Here is a 25,174-nt window from a genome sequence, read left to right on the forward strand (position 1 = left end):
TTTTGCAAAATGTATGAGGTCTGCAAATTACCGCAGACCACAAGTGAGCTTGTATAAAGGCTTGTTTATAAGATCTGACAAGTTCTTTTCCAGTATGGTTAAACACAGGTCTTTAGCTGAACTTCAGAATGCGTCCACGATTTAAAAAAGCTTTATTAGCATTACTGTGGCAGAATTCAGCAAAGGTGAAAGAGGGCTTAAACATACTTCTGATTCTCTACATTTCTCAGCTGCTAAATGTCTTAGAGATACTTTTATCCTGGTGATAATGAAACTATCGCTTTATATACACACAGCACAAACCTTGACCTACATATAAGACTAGGCTACATTAGAAAAAAAAAAAAAGAATCTGGATGCGTTTCTGGAAACAATCAATGCAAAACAGGAAAAAAACAGTTTTCTGTTGTGTACAGCTTTATAAACATGGCATCGTTTAGGAAATGATAGCCGCATGGAAACATAAAATGAGATCAGATTCTCATTTAGAACTGAAAAGAAACTTAACTGCAAAATTTCCATTTGCATTGTGGTATTGGTATTAAAGAGAATAACTTCTTTTACACCATTACTATTGCACCTTTTAAAAGGATTTGGTTGCCAAGGAAACTGGTTCTGGCCCAGTATTAATCTCAAACAAATATATTACAGAAGTTGGTGTTAGTAGTACAATAATCGTAATTCTTTTTATACTTAATGCTCAAATTCAGGCTTTTGTACCTGAGGCTGCCTAGTTTTAATTTCATAACCTTTTTTGTTTGAAGTAAAACACACTTCAGTGAACTGATACTCAGTTTAAGCTGACAGGGCCATCTATATCAATCATTCTCTTTAAAATCCTTCTGCCTTAAAATAAAAAGAAATACTGCAGGTTTCTGTTTGTATCCAGTACTGAAAATATAAGTATTAAAGCATATCAATCTTTATTTAAGATTTCGCACAACGCACAGGAAACCGCTTACGACAGAATTTAAATATTTTTCATTTTTCTTATCTACCTTAATTTTTATTTTTGCATTTTAACTGCAAGCTCAGTAATGCTCATAGTCAGCTTTAAAATGTAATTGAATCAATAGGGTTTTCAAAAATTCTTTTGTTGCATAAGCGTTGCCACGCCCTTAGTACATATGATTATTTTAACAGACATGATTGCTCTACTTTCACAATAGATTTTTTTTAAACAGGTAAAAACAATTGTCATGCCACTATGTGAAGCCAAACAACTTAATATTATGCTGGTTTCAATTAACAGTTCAATGCATTTTTTAAACTGAAAGCTACATTCTAAAGCCCATTTTATGTTCTTGCAACACTGACGAACAAATCTGTAAAACATGCAAATCTCAACCTACCTGCGTGTACCACTTAGTGCAGTGTTAGCATGGCAATGCACCCAGCCATTTTTATGTAAAGCGATGGAGACACACGGAATTCTCGGTCTTCTTGATAATTTTTTAGAAGCAGTTGTCAAAAATCAGATGGGAAGCAGCTTGAATAGACCATGATCAGGAGAACTGAATTTATCAATAGGGAAAGCAGGAGTGGGGGGAAAAAAAAAAGTCTTCATCCAAGGTTTTCCGAAACTGCAAGACAAGGGTTTTTTTTCCTCTCCTCCTCAGAGGGTTCACAGCTCGAAGCTGACCACTGCAAAGGCCACTTGTCACATTTACTGAAAATCAGCCTATTGATATCACAGCTGAAAATATAAACTCGACAACCAAAGCCCATTGCACAACGTGGACTGCGTAAGAGTTAAAAATAGATTCGACGTGCCTCCTACCTGCATAATAAATATGTAAGTTTCAAGTGCTTTAATTCGATATTCACATTAATTAACAATACAATATACATTATTTAAACTACAGTAAATGCAAGAAGAAAAAGGGTGACACCATCTGGAAGCACAGTTTGCTTCTTTTTTTTTTCTTTCCAAGGGCTAATAACGTAGTTTGAATGTGATGACAAGCTAACAGCTCACCACATTGCAAATGAAAAAGAATTCTTAAGGTGATGCTCAAATATCTAAGCCTGTAATGAAGCAGAAACCAGTCTTCACTACTGCATGATATGGCACACAGACCATTTACATACTCACATTTGAGATACTAGGCACGGTATAATGAATTCAATACACAGCATGCACACAGCACAAGCAACGTTAATCCTGCCTGCCATTTTAGGCTTGCAGGAGTAAGATACATACTGCAGCACAGCTCTGGTAAGGGAGGAGGCAAGGGACAGCTCACCTTAAATGCAGTATCTGATTAATGTTGTAAGTGACATTGCATATCAGCTACAGAGTCTTGGTTCAACTGGGTGGGAGGGAACAAAGAAAATTGTCATCAACTGGTGATGCAAGATGAGCTCCAGTCACTAACACTGTTAGCAAACTCCAAATTCTACAATGATACAGTAGTAGGCATTTCAAACTCTTATCAAAATCTGTCTGTGCGATAGCTGAGTCCGCCTGCCGATGAAAACAAAACAATCTTCTTGTTTATTGGAGAAAGGCTGGATTGACTACAGTAACATCCTCTCGATGAAGAAAGATTTCACACAGCACATACTAGATCCTGGATGCATTTGCTGTGCTTTCCTAATTTTTAAGCCTCAGAATTAAAAAGAAAAAAAAAAGACAATTATAGGAAAAATATCAGAAATAAAGATCTAATGTTCATGCAAATAAAACATTTCTTTTTCTTTCCTTTCTGTTTTTTTCCTCTTTTACAGTCCATCAAAATCCTGAGCAGTATTGACAAACCACACAAGCACAGGGTCTGACTGCATGATCAGCTGTCTGTGTCTACGCTACACCCTGTTAACCACAAGCAGTGTTAGAGCTAAATATATCTGCAATGCAGAAATGGTAGGTGCTATGTGGTATACAATTCTGATTAATTATAAAATATTTTTCTATCCTAGATATAATAAATAAAAGAAAATTTAGTGCTGATCTTTTTTAGGCACCGAATCTGTCTGACTTACAGAACATAAAAGCTATCCTAAGTATACTGACCTAGATAGCACTAAGAAGACTTAAGCAGCAAACAAGCATACTCACTGTCAAAGCAAGGAAAAACGAAACAATGATTCTCTAATCAAACTGAAAGCAACAGCTCACTACCACAGTATGAATTCCAAAATGCTACGTACTGTATATGCACATCTCATGTTAGTGGGAGATGCAAAGCTCCTTTGTTTTTTCTCAGAGGCTTTTCTTAGCTACGGTTGCACAATGACATTCTGACATCATGGAGGTCAATGCAGCTACTAAAGTGCTGTCGTCTTTTTGAAGAAAAAAATCATTTTGGAATATCAAACCACAGCTGCAAAAATAATAAAAATGAATGTCACATCACCTGCTTAACATCTTTCTTTTACCTTCTGGGATTAATAGTATGTACATTGTTCAGCTGCATACGTTAAATTGGTATCACCCTCTGCAGCGATTGCAGGACTGTAACTGCGGGAATTAAATTTTTATAAATAAGTAGATAGAAATGTTAAAAAAAAATGCTTCATTCTCCAGAAAACTTAAAACTACAATAAAATATTTGACATGTATAATGAAAAATATACAAAGAAAAAAGCATTAAAAACTGCTTATCTGAATTTTTTAAAATGCCTAATAGGCAAAACTGTTTTTATTTTCACTGTCAGTATGTCTCCAAAGGGAGAATGAGAACACCGTAGCACAACTTACTACGAGCTGAATTACATTCCCAAAAGGCTAAACTATCAGGTGAAGTAAAATAAACCCTAAGGTCTATCTGTTTATAGAGAATCCTTCCCACCCATACACTTACAATGATTTCTTATACCTTCCTTTTTTCTTTCTACCCCAAATACCCCAAACAGATATCCAACACGTAGCCAGAATGGTAAACATTAATGTGCCAGCTCTGAAACTATTTCACTGAAAGATTTCTTTAAGCAAATATTGTTTGCTTTATGCATAAGTGAATATAAATATTTTCTGACCAGCTACTGAAATAGATATAGATACTTGTGAGGCACGATTTTTATGGAGAAGCACTATCTTTCATTAGACCTGCCAATACAGCTGGAAAGAAAGCAGCCAAATTTTCAGAAACACATTCTTTCTCGGGAATCTATGTATCTCACTAATTTTTTTTCCTAAAACAATGCCTGTTTTTTAAAAGGGAAAACCAGTGATAATAAATATTGTGTTAAATCAGAAAGTTCTGCACAGCAATGACTTAAGATTGCTACATGTACATATTATATTTGAATTACGTTCTTCTTATACCCAATAAACAATCAGATTTTTTTTTCCTTCTTTCTTTTTAAATGACTAAGTATATATATATTTAATTTGGAGATTTTTCTCTGTAAAATTGTTTGGCATTCTGTTCTCTTTGGTTTTAAAGGCTGGGAATGAGCTGATCCTAACAGTCAGTGCTTTAAAATATTCAGAATCCCCTTCCATAAATAGCACATCTGTCACACAGAAATGGAACGCAGCCAGCGGAAAGGGAGACTAGACCAACACAAACAACTGCTATTCCAATTTATGATTACAAAATAAGTTAGGACTTTATCAATCATTTATTTTAATTTTTTGTTTGTTTTGAGCTTTTTACAGTTTAAAGCTGTCTAACTATTTAGATGCCACTATATATCAACTTTAAATTAAAAATGTTAACTATGAATTCATTTGAAGGTTTTTTAATGTTCATCTCTTAGCAAAACGTATATGATAGGCCCACTCACGCCCATTTTAAAAGCATGGTAAAGTTCATATAAAGAGGGGAAGATCTGGGCCTCATGTAGCTGTCTACTGAACGGTTTACAAGAAAATGTGACAGTACAATTTTGCGAACCAAATGCTATGTTTGCTTTAGGGCAATGATTTTCTGCAAAAGGCAGATTTCAGCAGGGTCTCACAACAAATCTCTCTGGTCCTTCATTCTTGGGGCCAGCATTCTCATTTTCACAGAGAAGTACTGTTCTGCCAGAGAGACAGCAAGGTGTTTTGGATTCAGGGAGTAGTAAAAACCTCCCAGGATCAAACATGGCGGAGTAATAAACATCTCACACTGAACAGGGAAGTGAGCTTCTTCAAAACCCGTATGCATGCCTCTTGTTTTAATCAGCCTTTTCCTGTGCTTAGTAATAATTTTCTAGGCTTAGATTTGCGGTAGTTTTTCTTCAGACTCAACATCGTTTCAGTCAAGAGATCACATTCTAGGCCTTTGTACAGCTTCGTAAATAAACTGAGAACATTTGCATTTGCAGGTTGCACAAAGTAGGCCCAAATTTTCCAGGTGGAGATAGATTCACACTGGATGTCATGTCTGGGTCAGAAACTGGGGTTTAAGCTCTAACCTGATTTGCACCGAAACTGTTACAGTCCCAAGCCTAGGCAGTGGCTCTCCTGATACTTGGTTTCAAAATTCACACCTCAGCTGGGTCAGGAGTATGTCAGCCCATGCCATGAGCTTGTGTCGGTTCTTTATTCAATCAGCTTAAAGGCAGGCTATTTCAAGTATCCTCACTGGTTCTCACAAGCCATTTGTGTCGTGAATCTTCTCCAGTTTGAAGCTTCCTGCTTGCAAACATGCTTCATGTCCCTCTGTTTATCACAACTCTAGGGTAACACCTAATCTCCCCTCACATGTGATCACTTATTGAAGTTGGGGAGGAAAGAGGAGTCCTAGTATCATTGTGTTGCAGTCTCCACCCTGTGGTATATCGTTTGGCAGAGGAAAAGTCCTACTCCTCCAGATGGGTCATTTGGGGAATCGAAGCACAAGGATATAGAGGGAAGAAAGACTCACACGAAGTCCCCAAAACTGTACTTTTTTTTGTCTGAAAGTACTACTACACCTTGTCATCCAAGGGGGAAGTATAAGAGGGCAATCTGGTGGACTGGGAACTCTGCCAAGGACCAAACTTGTAGCAGTAAATATCTGGAAGACTAGCAGACTTTGAGAAAAAAGTGACAGACACTTGGTTTTATGTGGATCAGCTCACTCCTGTCTTTATTCAACATGGGCCCAAACAGGACCAAGAGAATAAACTGTCCTGCTAGCTATAGAGGGCACCCTGGATGTGGGAATTATGCTTCACAATAGATAAATGGATGAACAGACATTCATGCATGTGGGTTCATTTCCACCTCAGCATTTGTATTTTTTTAACTGTTTATCAGGTAAATGAGCAAGATATAGAAAACCAAGCATAGAATCAGTCAGTCTCAAGAAACTGTAGTCAACTGCCCTGTGATCCCATCCCTGCAAAGCTATGACAAGGGGACATGAAGCACAGCTGGGAATCCAGGGTGGGGGTTTCTGAAAGCACATACCAGAGCTGGCTATGGCCTTTTAACAAATCTGCACTTGCAATGACTGTTTCAGCCTCTGAATTTAGCTGCATCAATTATATTTGCCTCCTCATTCTGCTAGTGCCCCTGCAAAAAACACACTGTTGATGAATACCGAGTTTAAAACTAGAGTTATTTTGAAAAAGTAAAATTCTCCCTTGATCCTGAATAACTTCTTCAACCTAACCCTCACATTCAGAAAAGCATCCCCATATGCCTGCCCAAACTTTCAACTCTCAGGTCAAACTCCTTCTCCTCCAGATGCCTACCACCACATGATTTAGAAGCTACTTCCTTCAGTAGAGAAACCCTGGCTAGCTGCTGTCGGGCTGTTAGAAACAATAGGGCAAAGGAAGAGGACTGATCATAGAACTTCATCAGTTTGCCTTTCTAGGGCCAAAGTATATCACTTTTATATCCATTCCAGCTGACATGCCCTAGACTTTCGTTTGTGTTCACATCTAGCCAAACTTGCCCGAAGGATGCGGACTGTATCATTTGAGTGCTGACAGTTTTCCCAGACTTTCCCATAACACCTTATGTTTGTCTGTATGGCTAGACAAGTTCTTCCATTATTTCCTGTGAAATAAGTATAGAACTGCTGTGTTAATAATGAGAAAATAATCACAGATATATTCCCAGAAGTTCCAGTGACTGTGATTGCTACCTAATTTAAATATTAAAAAAATATATAATAGGGAGACAGAGAAAGAGCTGTTGTAGTGAAGGATGGTTGGTGAGAAAATAGTTGCTCTCAGTTATTCCTGTACATGCTTTACAGATGTCCATTCCTAAGCGCGATGTTTACATAAACAGGCCATGAAAATAATACCCAAGTGGTCTGGGCAGGAGTGAGTTCAAACTCATGCTATTCCTGTTTAGGTGGGGATGTTTTTCAGCACTGCTAAGTTAAAAGCAGAGGAGCATTTGAAGGCAATTGCTCTTTAAAAAAGATAAATATTGAGATTCTAAAAACCCAGCAAGTATCTGAGTATTATGTATTGTATTGTGATACACTGCATAGTATCGATGTATTATGAAATGTATATATATTATGAAAACTGTGGGCTTGCCTAAACTGAACAATCACAGACAAGTCATATATTAAGGTATAGTAAGGTAAAGAGCTGCTACATATGCTTTTTGTGAAACATTTCTAACAGCCGCTTAGTACTCTATAAACTATAAAATCATTTTTAATGATTAGAACTCCTGGGATTCATTGTAAACAAATGGCAAAGGGAATTTATGTAAAAAATATAATTCCATCTACAGGATCTGAAGGAAGCTATATCTTTATAGATATTTGCATGCACCTTTACAGGCTATAGTTCTGTATTTTCTGTGTAACATGATGCTCAAAACAGTTAGCAATAACGACAAGTGGCTTTGACTTGTTTTTTCTTTGAACAGTGCCTTAATGACCTCTGTTGCATGAGCACTGTATCTCCTCTAATTATACCTCCTAAGACCCTATTTGCTTTGTAAGCTGCTGCCAGAGGTATACCAAATGTTTCAGATTTCTATCTCCTATCACTCCTGGCTAATTTACCGGGTTAGTGAATTTAGGTGTTGTATTTTTACTCTGTTATTATCAATTTTATCAATCTTATTTTTCTCTGTATTTAGTGACACAAATAGCCTGACACGCACACCTACACTTCTGTACTTCTTTCACATTGATAAGCATTTCCACTTACACATTATGCATTTCCTCTCCTCTGGGTTTAAGAGCCAGACATTACTTTTACAGAGTGACAGATTCAAAGATCCAATATGGAAAGCGGTTCCTTTTTCGCTTAGTCATACAAAATCCCAGATAGAGATACAGACATTTTAGTCAAGCCATTCTTATGAACACTAGCTGGTAGGCAAGAAGGGCAATAAGAATTAGGTTGAAAAAAAGGAAATTTCTCAGAGCAGTCAAGGGACTCAACATTTTGGCTTTAGTTACTAACAAAACTAGGAAAAATATGTTTGGATGCATACATAAAATCTGTTCTTTGCAGAAAAAAAACCCAAAGGTCATTTTACCTTGCCCTAGAGGTAAAGCAGCATAAAAATTCCTTTTATAAACTCCTGATTAAAGTGATTTCTGAAACAGATGACTTTAGGCAGGATCAGTTTTGGGGGCATAGTCTCTGCCCCATTACATTGATTTTTTTTTTCATGAAGTTTGAGCAGGAACTATTCAGCTGTTTTGGAAAACAGACAGTATGAGAATAACAAGCATTCCTCATTATTAAAAACATACGGAAATTATTTTTGAACAACATGAGTGCCAGAGCAAGCAGGGGTAGGAAGCTAAAGTATGCGAGCAGAAAAGAAAATGTTTTGGAAGCACCAAGAAAACTGTTTAGCATTTGATAGTTATAAAATCAAATGTCACATAATAGGTCAGAGAAATCACACTTCCTAAAAACCATGTGTATAGATGAGTGTATCACAGCTCCAAACACAGTCTAAAAACATATGTAGAATGAAAGCAACAAAAAAATTGATATCAAGCTTATTTCCGCAGGCTCAGCTATCCATTATGTTCCTAACTCTATGCTGCCCAAGCAGTAGATTTGCTCTAACCTTTTCTCCAGAGCAGTCCAGGCCTGAAGCTTGCTCCTTTCTTTTTCATCTGCTCCTGACAGATGGGAGGGGAGTTATCCATTTTGTCTTCCAGTTGTTAACCTGGTATATGTAATCCAAAACCAAGAGTATTCATTATGAACTCCAGACTACTGATCGCTTCCTCTCAAGGTATAGTTTGAGATTTGTCTACCACCACTCTCTTACACTGCCTTCACTGCCATGGTTAAGACTGTTTAATCACAGAATCACCAAATGGTTGAGTTTGGAAGGGACCTCTGCAGATGACATAGTCCAACCCCCTGCTCAAAGCAGAGTCATCAACTGGAGCAGGTTGCTCAGGGCTGGGTCCAACTGGGTTTTGACTTTCTCCAAAGGTGGAGACTCCACAGCCTAAGTGACCTGTTCAAGTGCTTGACCATCCTCACTGTAAAAAAGTTATTTCTTATGCTTAAATAGAATTCCTTATATTTCAATTTGTGCTCATTATCTTCTATCCGTTCACTGGATACCACTGAGAAAAGTCTGGCTCTATCTTCTTTCCTTCCTCCCACCAGGCATTTATACACTTGGATAAAATCCCCCCTAAGCCCTCTCTTCTCCAGGCTAAACAGTCCCAGCTCTCTCAGCCTTTCCTGGTATGACAGATACTTCAGTCCCTTAGTCATCTTCATGGCCCTTTGCTGGACTCACTCCAGTAGGTCCATGTCTCTCTTGCACTGACTAGGGGAGCCTAGCACCGCACACAGCACTCCAGATGCAGCATCACCAGTGCTGAGCAGAGTGGGAGGATCGCCTCCATCGACCTGCCGCGGATGCTCTTCCTAACGCAGCCCAGGCCATCCCATTCTAAAAGACTGCAGCTCTCTGAAATCTGCGTTAGTGCAACTGAAGTCAGTGCAGATGAGGCCCTAACTGTTTTAAAAAGCTCTCATTCTCATTTTGCTTATGAAAATTACATAATTTCTCTTCACACAAACACTGCAGATCTCTCATATTCCAAAAGTGAAACTGTTCTTCCTTTGACAGTATCCCAACTCCCATTGAATCCTTAGGAATTCCAATGAAATTTTAGGACTAAAGCTGGTGAGCAACGGTAGTGCTAATTTGTTAGAGTGCAGTTGTACAAAAGGCTCTATTAACAATAATAATACACTTTTACAGCATGTTTTATCCAACAATCTCAGAGATCATTACAAACATTAATTGAGCCTAACTATAGCCTGCAATAAATTAGCATTATTATGCTAATTTTATGGATGGAGAGAGAGAAAGACAGAGAGGTTAAGTGATTCACTTAGGAACAGAACCCAGAACCACGTGCACGAATGGGTAATCCCAACCAAGAAGAATTTTTGTCAGACAAATGGAAGTGGAATATCAGACACAAACATAATAAAAGGCTTACAAAACCACATTATAATTACTCTAAGGAAGTGCTCACCAGAAAAGAAAATAGTGTTGCTGTGGACCAACAGCAGGTGAATTTCTTTCTCTTGAAGGATTTGAAAAAAATTAGAAGGCATAATACCTGTGTGAAATATCTTCGGTAAGCCTCAACATAGGGTTAAGGTTGAGAGGAAGAGAAATCTCAGAACTGCAGTTGGATTGGGACTGGAGATGGGCTGCCAAGGGAGACCGAGAGCTGCATAAGGAATTCTCCACTGAGAATTTTTCGTCTGGGGAAGTGCAGAGGTTCCTTGCCTATGGCAAAGCCTAGGGTTACATTAAGGGTAGAGAGAAAGATTTGCATTGTAATTGTCGCCGTGTTGGTGTTATACTGTGTTCTTATGGATAACAGCTTGGTGGTGTCTACCTTTTGTTATCATCCATGCAGTAAATATCAACAAGTAGGAGTTGCTTCAATTTTATCACCTTCTGTTTTGGTAGTACCTTTTCCAGAAGTTTGCACCGCAGAACAAACATCCATCTATTTTGTAATTCTCACTGGACTTTCATAGCACCATTCACAAGCACCAGAAATTTCTTACTGGTTTTGTGGGTTTGCTCAGGTGCTAGAGTTTCAATCTGTGCTAAAGATAGAAAGATGCCATTGTTATTTTATCTAAAAGTGGAGGATATTTTAAGTGACCATTAGGCCATTAGGTTTGGATCAATCATCTGTTTCATTCATGTTATTTATGACTTCAAGGAAAAGGATAGGATGACTGCATCCACTTTTCTTTAAAACATCAAGCTGGATATAGACAAAAGGATAAAACACAGTTAAAATAATAAAAATTCCAGATAACATGTCCGTAGGGAACGGCGATCGGAAGATCTCGCGATGGCACGGAAAGAGGAAGGATATGACGCAGAGATAGCAGTATGCTTGTAGGTATATAAGCGAATGCATATGTCCAATAAACGCCATTTGTAGCATCCTCATATTGGTGTCAGTGCTCATTGGCCCGGAGGCAGGAGGAGCCTCCGTGCCGTCTCAGACGGACGGGAGATTGAGCATTAAAAGGCAACAAGTGGTGACCCCGACGTGACAGCTGAGACGGCGGACCGCAGGCGGTCGAGAGGATCCGGATCATGGACGCGGTAGTCAAGGTTGTACGTGTGGGTGCCCGGGAATGGGGGCTCTCTATGAGAGCGGATGCAGTTGCAAACTGCGTCAGGCGGCTCCTGAAAGAAGGAGCGATAGTTAGACCAGGGGACATTCTTTCCCCTTCTAACTGGGAGAAATGCACTCGAGCGCTCGCTCAGAGAGCCATGGCCACGAAGAAGGCCGCAGAGCTTAAGACATGGGGAGACGTAATGACCGTTTTACAAAGGACTAAGGAGGAGCGTGAGACTTGGCAGGCTGCTCGCGCAGCGCTGCACATGTCCGCGGAAATGGCGACACAGACAGCAGTGAACGCAGAGGAGCGAACGGAGGTGATAGAGGGAGAGACAATAGTAGGGGATGAAGTGAGAACGGAGAATGTGGAAACGGAGGAGGTGGTTTATCAGGAACCAGAGCGGGGAGAGGGGGAAACACCAGAGGCATACCCAGTAATACCCTCTTCTCCGCCACCACCCCCACGGTACCCGTGGAAAGAGATGAGGGCGATGGAAAGGGGAGAATCAGGGGACCTTTATGGGGACCGAGTTATGAGAAAGCCAGTGGCAGGTAGTGGAAAAGAAGGCAAGGTGAAAGTGGAGGAGGCAGAAGAAAAGAAAAGACCGCTTATAGTGGATGATCCCCGAGACTGGCTGCCGGGGGCCATGATTCGGGTGCAGTGGGAAGACGAAAGAAGAGAAAAAGCAGGGGAAAGACCGAGGGTGCTGCACCCGGGGAAAGATGGTGCTGGCCGAGAGAGGAGTGGGCGTCGACCAGCATTGCGGAAGGAGGAGACTGAAGACTCAGGCACAGACTCTGACTCCTTAGAAGGAATAACGACGAAGATGCAGCAACTAGGGCGGAGTTCCCCGCTGCAGTCAGATGCGGAAGGAAAAAAGGGGAAGAAAGTCACAAGAGATATGGAGCAGATGTTTATGCTGCTTACAGCTCTGGAAGAGGAAGTAGCTAAACAAAGAGGGCTATTAGAGGCAGCAGGTTCCGCCCAAGCGGGAGGGGGAAAAGAAATTCCCCTAACGGGCTGGAAACTGATAGCGACGGAATGCGCCCTGAGTGGCCTCAAGTTTCGTGCGCCAATAGGGGCCTTCCCAGTACGAGTTGCCCCCGGGGGGGGGGCAGTGGAATGGGTGCCCCTCGACCCGAAGACGGTACAACAGCTATTGAAAGCAGTGCAAGAACAGGGCCTGCAACACCCGGTGACACAGACGTTGCTGGACGCGGCGCACGCGGGAGGCCTAGTGCCGTGGGATTGTCGCACCCTCGCGCGACTGGTCTTATCGCCCACGATGGTCCTTATGTGGAAAGAGGCGTGGACCTCGCGCCTGCAGCAGGCGTTGATGGCCGCGCAGGCAGACCCGCAGAACCCACTGGGCCAATCCACCCTAACGCGGTTAAGAGGAAATGATGCGGCCATGGCTACGTCCCAGCAGCAGGCAGCGGGCCTGAGACCTCGGGAGATACTGGTGGCAACAGAAGCATCTCGAAAGGCCTTTGATGACATTGGGCCACTGGTGCAACAGGCAGACCCATGGACGACTGTGAAGCAGGGAGTGGGAGAGCCGTTTGACAAGTTTTGTGACAGACTACAGGCAGCAGTAGAACTTGCATCTTTACCAGACACTGCAAAAGGAGCGGTGATGTTGGAATGTATCAAACAGCAGGGCAACGAGTTGACAAAAGAAATCCTAAGAACAGCGCCTAAGGGAGCAAGTCTAGGGCAGACGATCAAGTACGTATTAGAACACCGGGACAAGACCACAGCCCTACAGATTGCTGCAGCAGTTATGGCAATGCCGGAGGTTAGAGCTAGAGGAGGTCCAAAAGCAGGCCCATGCTTTGGCTGCGGGCAAATGGGCCATTTGAGAGCACAGTGCACGAATAAGGGAAGTTACGCGCGCCCAACAGGGGGTATGGGGAGCCTCACATGCTGGGCCTGTGGAAAACCAGGACACAGAGCACGAGATTGTCGGCGGCCGGGAAACGAGAAGCGGGGAGGGCAAGTAAGGGGCCACCCCTCCCCGGTGAGCCGGCCTCAAGTAGCCCCCGTCAACAACAACACACCGCTGATGGACAGCTCCAGCGACCAAACTCCGAAGGGAAACCCCGCGTGGCCCTGGTCTTAGGGTGTGAGAAGAGACCCCGAGTGAGAGCGCATCTGGTAGGCCCACCAGGGGCGGGTCCTCCTAGCATCCCCTTAATAATGATGCTAGATACGGGGGCAGATGTTACATGTGTGCCCTCGTGGTTGTGGCCATCGAGTTGGCCAGCAAAAGTGGCAAGCTCGTTAGATGGAGTGGGAGGCAGAGCGGAGGCTATGATTTCTGAAACCGATATCACAATTGTATTGGAGGACCCGGATAGGCCTGCTCAGATCATCCGTGTGCAGCCGTACATAACTGCCATAGGGGAACCATTGTTAGGGCGAGATGCCTTATCGCAAAGCGGCTTTCACCTGACAAATTTAGGGTAAGGGCCACTGCCTACCTCCTCGGGGCTCATTTCGCTGTCCCGCTGACATGGTGCTCCAATGAGCCTGTGTGGGTAGAGCAGTGGCCATTGACAGGGGACAAATTGGCGGCTGCCCAACAAATAGTAAGTAGAGAACTAGAGCAGGGACACCTGGAGGAAAGCCACAGTCCTTGGAACACTCCTATATTTGTGATACACAAAAAGGACAAGTCTAAATTTCGATTACTGCATGACCTACGAGCGGTAAATCAGCAGATGGAAGCGATGGGTGCCCTCCAGCCGGGGTTGCCACTACCATCAGCAATACCAAAGAATTGGCCAGTGGTGGTGATGGATATCCAAGATTGCTTTTTCTCTATACCATTAGCCCCTCAGGACAAAGCTCGATTTGCCTTCACACTGCCCTCAGAGAATCTGCAGGAGCCAGCAGCGCGATATCAATGGACCGTCCTCCCGCAGGGCATGAAGAATTCACCTACGATTTGTCAGGCGGCAGTGGCTAAAGTATTGCAGCCGGTAAGGGCACAGCTCCCGCGCGCGCTTATCATCCATTACATGGACGACCTCCTAATAGCCGCAGAGACCCAGCAAGAAACCGATCAGGCAGAACAGGCAGTAATTAACTGCCTAAATGAAGCGGGGTTGTACGTCCAGAAAGCGAAGACGCAAAGGGGAGAATCTGTCGACTATCTGGGAACCACCATCCTCCCCAGAGCTGTGGTCCCACAGCCGATAAAGCTCAATAGAGAGATACGGACGTTGCATGATGTACAGCAATTGGTTGGAGCTCTCCAATGGCTACGAGGGCTGACAGGTATTCCCAAGGAGTGGATGGAGCCACTGTTCGAGTTGCTCAAGGGCCGCAAACCATGGGAACCGAGGCAGATGACACCGAACGCGTTAGAAGCCCTCCGAAAAATAGAAGATCTCATGGCAAAGGGCGGAGTAACGAGATACGACCCGGCCAGACCAATCAATCTGTACGTGGCAGTTACAAGAACAGGAGCCATAGGCGTTCTAGGACAAGGGGCGCCGGAGCGTCCGGAAGTCGTATGGTGGATAGTGTCGAACCAAATAAGTACGGCATACGTCACAATCGTAACAGCGTTGGCACAGATGATACAGAAGGGACGGACCGCCGCCGTTCGGCACTTCGCGAAGGAGCCTGAGTCCATTTACCTGCCGGTAAAAAGGAGTCAATGGGACAGCGTGGTCCAGAAACAAGATAGCATAGCAACAGCTTTAGAAGGATTCCCGGGAACAATCAGATTATCGCCTGTGCTGGAGATGTATACACACCTCTCCGTCCTTCGGCCCCATCTGAAAGCCCGAGTGCTACAGCGACCTGCACCAGGGCGCACAGTGTTCACCGACGCGTCATCGGTGACCAGGGCAGTGGTCGTTGTGTGGCAAGATCAAAAGGCCCAATGGCACCGAGTGAAGATCAGCGAGCCGGACAGTAGCGTACAGCATCTAGAGGCCCGAGCTGTGGCGCAGGCATTGCAAATGTGGCCAGAAGAGCATTTGAATGTAGTGACAGACTCCATGTTCGTCTTTAAATTGTTACACAACATGTCGTATCCCGGATGGGCCGGGTCGCCCATTGCGCTAATGCTAGAAGAAGCCCTACAACAGCGGCGGGCCACTGCCTCCGTTATTCATGTTCGGAGTCATGAGGCAATCCAAGGAGTGTACCAAGAAGGCAACAAGAAAGCCGATCAAGCGGCCAAAGGTGTGTGGACAGTCGCAGAAGCAAGGCAGGTGCACGACCTTCTCCATGTTGGTGCAAAAGCACTGGCAAAAAGCTGCAGCATCCCCCTCACCACAGCTCGTGAAGTGGTTGCGGCTTGCCCGTATTGCCAAAAAAACCCCCTGTGGGGCGCCGGCATCAACCCCAGGGGGCTGAAAGGAAACCAAATATGGCAAACGGATTTCACAATGTGCCAGCGACTTCGACCACGGCCCTGGCTGGCTGTCACAGTGGACACACACAGCGGTATCATCGTGGCGACCCAACATAAACGAGTCACAGCGCGGGCGGCACAGTTGCATTGGCACACGGCAATGGCCTGGCTGGGGGCCCCAGAAACTATTAAAACAGACAACGGCACGTGTTTCACAGCGCAAAGCACGAAAGAATGGGCCGTACAGTGGGGAATTAAGCTAGTGCACGGTATTGCCTATAATAGCACAGGTCAGGCCATCATTGAGCGAGCAAACCGCACTTTAAAGCAAAGGATCGAGATTCTTGGGGAGGGGGAAGGATATACACAAAGGATCCCCGCGCACAAACAATCAGAAATAATTATGCGGGCCTTATTTGGTCTGAACCAGTTCACCAGGGGGGAGGAGAACAAGACGCCAGCGGAAAAGCATTGGGCGGTCCGAGCAATGCACGAGGGACCAGACGTAAAGGTCCGAATCCCGGAAAAAGGGGAATGGGAAGAGGGGTGGCAGCTGGTAACCCAAGGACGAGGGTATGCAGCGGTCAGGCAGGGAGAAGTGATAAGATGGGTCCCTGCAAAGTGGGTGCGCCCAGACCTCAGGGCAAGGACAAGACAGGAAGCAGAGAGTCAGGTGAATTAATGAATGTCTGAGCTTTATTGCAGGGGAGGACCACCCTGAATGGCCGATGATCCCTCCTAGCAGCAAAGACAGCAGACAGGAGAAGAAGAACAGATGAGAAAAGGCGCGTGAAACCACAAGAAGAACGCGTAACCAGAAAACCCGAGAAGATGGCAGGGGGAGCAACCCAAGTAGCTCTCCTCGTAGCGATGCTGGGACTGGGACTCCAAGGGGTGAAAGGCGAACCAACGTTAGCGAAATGGGGTAGTAACAATCTATGGCTCACCTGGGCAAACCGGACAGCAAATAAGCAATTTTGCCTGACGCTGGCGGGTGCGGGGCAGCCTTTTAAGACATGCTTAATAGGGGTCCCATTGAATTTGACCGTAAACCTACCAAAGCTGAGAGAGCATTGCACAAACACAAGCAATATTAGTAACTGCTAGAACACGCTGAATGCATCATTGCCCTGGGACCCGCAAGAGCTTGACCTTCTGGGTTCGGTAGCACCAATTAACTACACCGGTGCGGCATGCGTGCACTTTGGGAATAATCAACAAGGGATAAATGTCTATAGAAACCTTAACTGGACCGGGTGGACCAATGTGTCCTCAAGCACACCGGGGTTTGATTATACCGCAAAATCGTACTGTAACGGCTCTTTGGGGGCGGAAACAAAAGGAGGAGGGCCGACCCATTGGGTAAATGAGACGGCTAGGGCCCTCCCTGATGGAATGTTCCTGATATGTGGGGACCGGGCGTGGCCCAGGATCCCAAGACGTGCTGTAGGGGGGCCTTGTTACTTAGGCAGCTTAACTATCTTTGCGCCCAATCTAACGGCTGTGATAAACATGGCAAATCAAACGAGTCGAAGGCGCCGCAGTCTGACGAGCTTGGGTCCCGAGTGTGATGATAAGGTTGAGATCTGGGGAGCGGCGTCTCGAATCGGAGCATCAATCATCCCGCAGATTGGTACAGCGCACGCCTTGGCATCCTTGGGAAAGCTAGCTTGTTGGGCAGTGAAGCAGAGCAACGTAACAACCAAAGTACTGTATGAAATGGCACAAGATATGGATAGCTTACGACATGCTGTCCTGCAGAATACAGCAGCCATAGACTTTCTGCTGTTAGCCCAGGGTCATGGGTGTAAAGATGTGGAAGGCATGTGCTGCTTTAATCTGACGGAGCACAGCCGGTCAATACACAGTGAGTTAGAATGGCTAAAGGAGCACACGCATAAAATTACTGTAATGACTAACCCGCTAGATAGTTGGTTTGGTAATTGGCTTGGGCTAGGACCATGGGCCAGGCAGTTACTAATAGAAGGGTTGCGCCTGCTGCTGATGCTCGTGCTAGGCATATTAGCATGTAAACTAGTGTTTAGATGCTTGGTAAGACAACTGCTAGAAAAGGGGTGGTCCCGCCCACACCCACATTATGAACGCTTAACCCACGACACGGCAATTTAAAGCAAATAGCATAGCCAAAGCATGGGGAGGGGGAGATGTAGGGAACGGCGATCGGAAGATCTCGCGATGGCACGGAAAGAGGAAGGATATGACGCAGAGATAGCAGTATGCTTGTAGGTATATAAGCGAATGCATACGTCCAATAAACGCCATTTGTAGCATCCTCATATTGGTGTCAGTGCTCATTGGCCCGGAGGCAGGAGGAGCCTCCGTGCCGTCTCAGACGGACGGGAGATTGCGCATTAAAAGGCAACATATGTCCTTCTGTGGAGCAGTCCATCTCTTTCTCCATCACTTCCAAACTCCTGAAAAACCATCTAACAGCTGTTTGGACTTCCTTTTCTTCCTGAATATCCAGGAAAATGCTTTAGCTGGCACTATCTCAATCTGACTTAGTATAACTCACTCACAAGAAGATCTACAACAGATTCTTTTTGACCAAGCAGCAGGGACTCTATTCCAGATGAACACAGTCCTTATTTTTACTGCCTTTGATTCCATTCATCACTCGCTCCTTACTTACGCTGGCAGCTGGTTTCACATGCCTGCTTGGCTCTGCTACCTCTTTGACTGCCCTTTCACTGATTCCAGATATGTCCATGATATTTGACATATTCTAGAACTGCAGAAGTTTCTAAAATAAATCAATCTTGATGCAAATATATCTTGCTAGTGCTAAAGCAAATCATTTTAATTAAGTCCTTAACAGATTCCTCAGCATTAATAGAGAAGAAAGCAAATGTTCTGTTATGAATATCCAGCAATGAGTAAGGAGTTATTTATGAAATGTATTAAAAATAAATTCTTTGTGATTACTATTTTCTGTCTTCATAAATCTTCTTAAAGGCTTCTTACTTGCTTATGTTGAACATAACTTTTTATTTGCTGGGTAGTTCTGGCTTTATCAGTTCTTATGAAAAAATTTCCCTCCTTCCTTATTTAAAAACAATTAAGGTAGCATAACATAAGAGCTGGATACCAAGTCACTAAGGAGATCCAGAGTAGTCAGCTGCAGAGCAAGCTTCCTCATCATGCCTAATTCCAGATCTGGAGAGAACAACTTAATGATCAAGAGCATGACTCAGTTTCCATTTCTTACTAATCACTATCTTTCCTGCTACAAGTGTGGTCAAGGGTGACAATTTTTTCTCAGGGATTTTATGTAGTGGGACAGAGAGTTCAGAGGTTAATGTCTTCTGAACACTATACTCCTGGTTCAGATTCAAACTAGTCATGACATTACTTTCATTTTGAGTCTGACAGAAGAAGACATTTGAAAAGAACAATAGAAATGTTATGTATTCAAAAAACAACTAACCAGTACTAAATGGATTGATCCTCACACAATTCAATTGGCAAAGTCAAGCATAAAACTTTTACTAGCTCCTGACCCTCCACTCATTCAATATGAACAGAAAATGAACTTTGTATGCCCAGCACCTTAAAGACTTGGTTCTAGATCAATGTTTTCTGCTTTGCTTATGTATGTAAGAAAGGCCTAAACAACCACAGGTATATCTACATTGCAGGTTGTAGGATGCAATTGCAGCAGGGCCACCATCCCTGAGATAGTTTTGGTAGCAACAGAAAGGAAAACATACATACAATTACTCACTTTAGTATAGGCCAATCACACAAATAAATTCCCAGCCAGGATCCTGCAAAGACCTGGTGTGATCACAGTAAAGCCCCTGACCACAGTGATCTTGCAGCTGTACTTTCACAAACTTCAAGCTGCTATGAGCCTGCTAAAATAAGCCATCTCACACATTCCCCTCAACAGCAGGTGCTTCTTCCTGCCCCTGGGTAGACTCATGCCTTATTTTCTTCCAAAACCAATTTTATTACTTTTGGTTGTTCTGGTTCATTGCCTTGCTGCACAAACACCTGTGCTGGCACAAGGAAGAGAGGTGGGAACAAGTCTCTGCGGCTGGGGTGCAGAAAAGGCATGACTGTTTCTTTTGGAAGCAGCTCCTAAAAGAACTAACTCCATCTTCATGGTTACTGCCTTCTCTTAACACTGGCTTGTGATTAGTTCAGACTGACAGGAGCCAGTCTAAGACCGCATTGCTACCAGCGGTCAGTCCTTGTCAGGGTATACCAAGGGCCAGTACTAAGGGATGGGAAACCAAGAGCTGAGCGCGATAACGTGGCCAGCAGGGCAGGGGCTTCACCAGCCAGTGCTGTGTCTTGCAGTACTGGAGCAAGGAGAGCAGGGTAGGCCCAGAGGTGACAGCAGGCTAACTCAGGCAACCAAGAGCCCAGATCATCAGGCAAATTTGCAAATTTGTGATAAGGCAAGTCTGAGGTCAAGCCAGGAAGTCAATCTGCAGGTCAGGATCAGGCCTGGAGAGGGTAACCAAGGTCAGACACAGCCCAGTGATTGCCAGGCAGGTCTATAGTGACTAAGCAGGGCTGAGGCCAGGCCAGGAAGTCAGCCTGTGGATTGGGGTTCAGATTGACAGGGTCCATGGCCAAGCACGGGCATGGTTGTGACTGAGCTGGAAAGAGGTATGCCTGAACTGAAATGGGGCTCCTGGGGAGTGGGTGTGGTGAGGCCCCAAGTGAGGCTGGTCATGGCCATTAAAGCTTATCAGGCCCTCAGGGCCCTGACAGTCCTACCTTCTCCCATTTCCTGTGTCATGTGTTCCTCCCACCCTGCTCATGCTAGCTCTAGTGCTTGTAGGGCTCCACATTGAGTCAGATCAGCACACCAATTCAACCAAAAACTAATCCTCTTTTGGTACGGTTACTTTCAGTCATATCAGTGAACTAATCCATCTCACCACATTGCTACATGAGCACTAGCACAAGGGCTATGGACGCAGCTGGAGAACGTGGCTGGAGGCTTAGAATCAATGGATGGTGGACCTTGCCTATTTGGTGGCAGTGCACTCTAAGCTGGGGTTGTGTCACTGGTGACATACACTCAGAGTTACCTGGAACAGGCTGGGTGTGGATTTTCATATTGCAGTTACCTCCTAATTTCAGAGCAGACATCTTGCAAGTGTCACTGCTCACAGACATCATTATAGAATTGATTCTGTAAGTCGAATTCATTTTTTAATTTATATAGCTCTGCTAGATGAGCTACAGACACAGCTGTAGATGCACTTACATTTACCTACTGGTCCTAGGGGATGCTCAGTGTCTCAAAGAGAGCATATTCTGGAGAAGAAAGATTAAATAAAGGAGGCACGAAGAGGAAGGGAAAAGGAGACATACTTTTTAAAATCAGCTTGTTTTTTTCTTTCCACACTCTATATAATAACCCAGCAATGGAATGCAAATTAACAGTCATGTTTTTTTAAACAGTAGTCTTTGTGTTCCAAACCACACTGACAAAATAGAACAATCCAAGCAAAACATGCTTTCATAAACTCTTCTGCCAGCAATGGGCTAACCATCTTTGTTAAGAATACCTAACACTGAGCATGAATCTATTTTGGAGAGTAATCCTTTACGTACAGCTTCTCCTTAGCCAGCTCAGAATGGATTTCTTTCTTTCCCAAACTAGATTTCAATTTTTTACATCACTGCAAATTCAGTGAAACCAATATGACCTTACCATTGGTGTACTGAAGCTCTAGGCCTAGGAAGCAAGTACCTAGAAGAACAAGTACCATTAAGAGCATAACCTGACTTTCAGAATTTCTGTTATCAGTGAAAAAGGCAGTGAAAAGCACACTGCTTCACTGTCAGAGTCCACACTACTTGCTGTGTCTGCAAATACAGGGAACAAAACATATCACCTGTAAACTGAGTGCATTTGATTTGAAGGCGATGAGAGAGAATAATCATGATATACAGGATGCCAGCTTAACTTCAGAGTGGGAACACTAAAAAGTAAAAATATATATAAGAACATCCTCACTCCTGAAAATGTCTAGAATGTGCAAAACTAATCCAGTAAATGCAGTCATTACCAGCAAATGTTAGCTCCTGTGGAAGAGATCAGATTTACTGGTCTCTTAAAACTGCTATCTAGCCTCCACCCTATTTGAACTCAAGGTCTGTTTTCAATCAACATGTGTAAAATCTTTCAGCCTATCTTTACACGTGGGCAAAACCACATTGCCTGAGAGAGCTTCCTGGAACTGGTGTTGAAAAGCTTTGCAGGACAGTAGAACATCTGTAGCGAAGGCAAGCTCGAAGATACACGCTGAGGTGTTTCTACCAACATCCTCTGAAATGATAACCCATCATAAGATGTCATCATTCTGAAAGCCCTGAATAAATTCATCAGAGGACATCCTCTTCATTAACAAAATACGACTATATCATAACCAACAATAGCAATCATAATTCACCAAAGGGAAAGGGATCAAGGACAACCAGTCTTCATGTCTTTTTCTACACAGCATATGGTTTTCAGCCATTTCAAGGCCTGTGGTTACTCACTGTGGGAAAGCAGGTAGGCTGCTTCTGCTCTTCGAGCTGCTCTGCTGCTATAAAATGGAGCTCTGTCTGGACAAATACAGAGAAAGAACATGGAGGAAATAGCGAAAGTATAAAAACACAACAAAGCAAAAGTAGCAATTTTAGAACTCTCATGTAGGATATGGGGAAAAGGTCGGAGCTCAGTTACATTCCCTATTAGCTTTTGTCTACTTGATGAAAATTCCCACTGGAGTAATTTTTAACATAAATAATAATTTTAAAATACATTTATAATAATTTAAATTTTATTTAAATATAATAATTTATTATAAATAGTATTTAAAAATAATAATATGAAATACTTTTAAAATACCTGTAATAATTTAAATTATATAATAATTTTTAAAAATAATAATTTAAAGTATATGTTTTTGTTGATTTTATTTATTTTCTAGCATTTGTCTGACTTAAACTCCATTGCTAATATGGAACTGTGGTAGCGCCATATAGCTTGTTTCTTTGTTTTTACATAAGCATTTTCAGTGATGCTGAAATGTGTGCAGCTCAGGGAGACCTGTTTAGTAGATGTTGCTGTACACTTCAGAGTTCATGCGATGTTTCTAGTATCCTAAAAACCCTCAGAGGATGCTTTCCTCACTAACTGCTCAGTTTAAACAAGGCAGCTATGAAAGCAGTCCCAGAGCAGTCTGAAAGGCTCCTCGGAGGAGCCAGCCCCCGCACTACTGGGCAGCTGTACCACGGCACCAGCAGAGCCGCAGCTCGCGGCAGCCCCGGGGTTGGCCTGCCGGGCACCAGACAGTGCTAGCCTCCAAGCAGGGCTCAGCACACATGCAAACCTCTGGCCACTTTTTTTCAGGTCATTACTCCCTATATACTCTATACAACGAGGCAGGAAACTCTTTTTCCTCATCATACCTACAATTCAGGGCACATCCCAACTGGTGAAGCAGAGCTTATCATCAGCTGGCTTTAGTTTTGAGTTACTGTGCAAATTGTGCCTTACTTATCATATTAAAGTAAAATAAATGCCAAGCTGAAAACAGCTTATCTTCCTCCTGATCACAGAAGAAATTGGCAGGTGGTTGGGCTTATACTTCCTCAATTTTTTGTACTTTAAGTTTCAATCAAGGATCTCATTGGTTCATCTAAACCCACTGCTAAATAAGCATTTTTTTCTTCTCTTTTTCAGCTGCTTGTTAGCACATATAAGATGACATACACAAGGCCAATGCTTTCACATTTAAATGCGACAAGTTAAGCATATAAATATAAAGTGAATCATATAGTGATTCAGCAGTTACTCAGATTTTATCCTCAGTACAGTGTGATTTGTTTTTCTTCATCACAGAATCATGGGATAGGATTATGAGGTGCTATTATTAGGAAGAATATTAGCTTTTATTTTAAAATGTGTTTATTTTAAAACAATTTTTAGTCCTCAAAGATGTATATAAAAGCTAAAAGCAAGCATACTCTGAAAGGTTAAACATTAAAAGGCAAGTGAACCCCAGATGTATTGTCCTTTAATTTTATAATGATTTAAAAGCTGAAATTTCATTTTCTGGTGTACCTACTCATGACTTGGTTTCTTAGGTTTGGCAATGCTGAAAAAAAATTCAACAAAAATTAGTCTAATTTTTTGAATTTCTATGCCGAGGTAGTCTAAGAATAAAAAATAAGACCAAAGATTTTAATAACTTTATCTCCCTCTAAAAGACAGGGAATACAGTGGATGTGGGGAATCAAGAGATAAAAAATTTGTACGCCCTTCCCTCAAGTACAGCCACATTTAAAGGTGCCACAGGAACAATATATCATCTCTTGTTAGATGAAGAACTCATCGCTGGATAAAAGTAGCATGTGAGTGGGAACAGGAGTGAGGGAGACAGATAGTTTATAGAACAAGACAGGTTTGTCCAAGATAGCCTGTACTAAGGTATGGAAGCAACTTGCTTTTTTCTAAGGGAGACAGCTGTAAAACTACACATTTGGGAAGTATGGAAGAGGATTTCTTCCATCACTTTACCCTCACAGGTTGTTACAGTGTGAGGTGTACCAAACCAGTCACACGAATATCACAGAGAACACAGTCAACAATCCCAGCGTTGAGGAGAGACTCTGTTTTGGAAAGGGGTAACTAAGATTATAAAAATAAACATGAAAAATATAAAGAAACGCAATGAGAAAATTGCTATGTGAAATACTACATAGGAGTTCATGTCAGGTATATTCACAAACATAACGGAGTTGTAGGTGTAGTATATGCTTGCAGAAGTCAACTAGCATTAGTGGAGATGCAGTGACAAACATGTAAGCTTGTGCTTGCAACCAGAGGACGTCTAGACTATAAAGGGTTTGTAATGTGTTAGCATATGCCAAAGCAAAGCTGATGGATTTTACTGTCATCATTCCCCATGCTGATCTGTGCAGGCTAGCACACACTAGAATCCCACCTTTATGTAGCCTTACCTCTGTAATGTAAAGATATTATGGTGCAAGCTGGTTGGGCAGGGTGCCATAGTAATTCTTCAGCAGCAACAGACAGAGTAGTAGCGCAGCTTTGCAAATCAACTGGAATCATTTGGTAGAAAAAGCCATTACAACTGCAAGTGATCTGAAAGCAATGATGCTTAATTAAGCTATTAAAATATTCTTTTTTTTAAACAATCCAAAAGAAATTTGAAAAGTCACACATAAAAAGCATATTCCTTGTAGTACCAAAAAAAGAGCAGAAAGCTGAGTATTATTTACTGTATGCATCCTGGACTGACAAAGACA

The 25,174-nt window shown here is 42.9% G+C and overlaps 2 protein-coding genes and 1 long non-coding RNA gene across 4 annotated transcripts in view; 2 read left to right on the forward strand and 1 right to left on the reverse strand.

Annotated features, from left to right (window-relative positions):
• Window positions 1-2,640, reverse strand: part of ZBTB38 (zinc finger and BTB domain containing 38) — a 25,902-nt gene extending 23,262 nt beyond the window's left edge. Inside the window, exon 1 of one of the 2 annotated variants that reach the window (XM_064516868.1) lies at window positions 2,247-2,640. The gene's annotated coding sequence lies outside the window, so the exon portion shown is untranslated. Of the gene's footprint in view, window positions 1-1,352; window positions 1,574-2,246 lie in introns of those variants that run through there. The other variant, XM_026101689.2, reaches the window with a different exon arrangement.
• LOC112984100 (uncharacterized) lies at window positions 1,673-11,314 on the forward strand. Its single transcript, XR_003259405.2, has 2 exons — window positions 1,673-1,795; window positions 2,731-11,314. It is a non-coding gene; the product is annotated as an uncharacterized LOC112984100 (long non-coding RNA).
• Window positions 11,315-11,464: 150 nt separating this feature from the next.
• LOC135329227 (uncharacterized) lies at window positions 11,465-18,162 on the forward strand. The gene is made up of 4 exons (XM_064517179.1): window positions 11,465-12,129; window positions 12,511-13,608; window positions 15,041-15,146; window positions 16,973-18,162. Exons 1-4 carry the CDS (start codon window positions 11,465-11,467, stop codon window positions 17,993-17,995), a joined length of 2,892 nt encoding a protein of 963 aa, XP_064373249.1. The 3' UTR covers window positions 17,996-18,162.
• The last annotated feature ends 7,012 nt before the right edge of the window (window positions 18,163-25,174 follow it).

The sequence above is a fragment of the Dromaius novaehollandiae genome, chromosome 9, assembly GCF_036370855.1.
Source record: "Dromaius novaehollandiae isolate bDroNov1 chromosome 9, bDroNov1.hap1, whole genome shotgun sequence".
NCBI classification, from domain to species: domain Eukaryota; kingdom Metazoa; phylum Chordata; class Aves; order Casuariiformes; family Dromaiidae; genus Dromaius; species Dromaius novaehollandiae.

What these genes read in the sequence shown, in the direction of transcription:
- LOC135329227 (XM_064517179.1), top strand. Translation starts at nt 11,465, where the DNA reads ATGGACGCGGTAGTCAAGGTTGTACGTGTGGGTGCCCGGGAATGGGGG. An exon ending in GATGATCCCCGAGACTGGCT is followed by an intron (nt 12,130 to 12,510) that starts GCCGGGGGCCAT and finishes AATTCCCCTAAC; the next exon opens with GGGCTGGAAACTGATAGCGA. An exon ending in GGAAACCCCGCGTGGCCCTG is followed by an intron (nt 13,609 to 15,040) that starts GTCTTAGGGTGT and finishes GAACCAAATAAG; the next exon opens with TACGGCATACGTCACAATCG.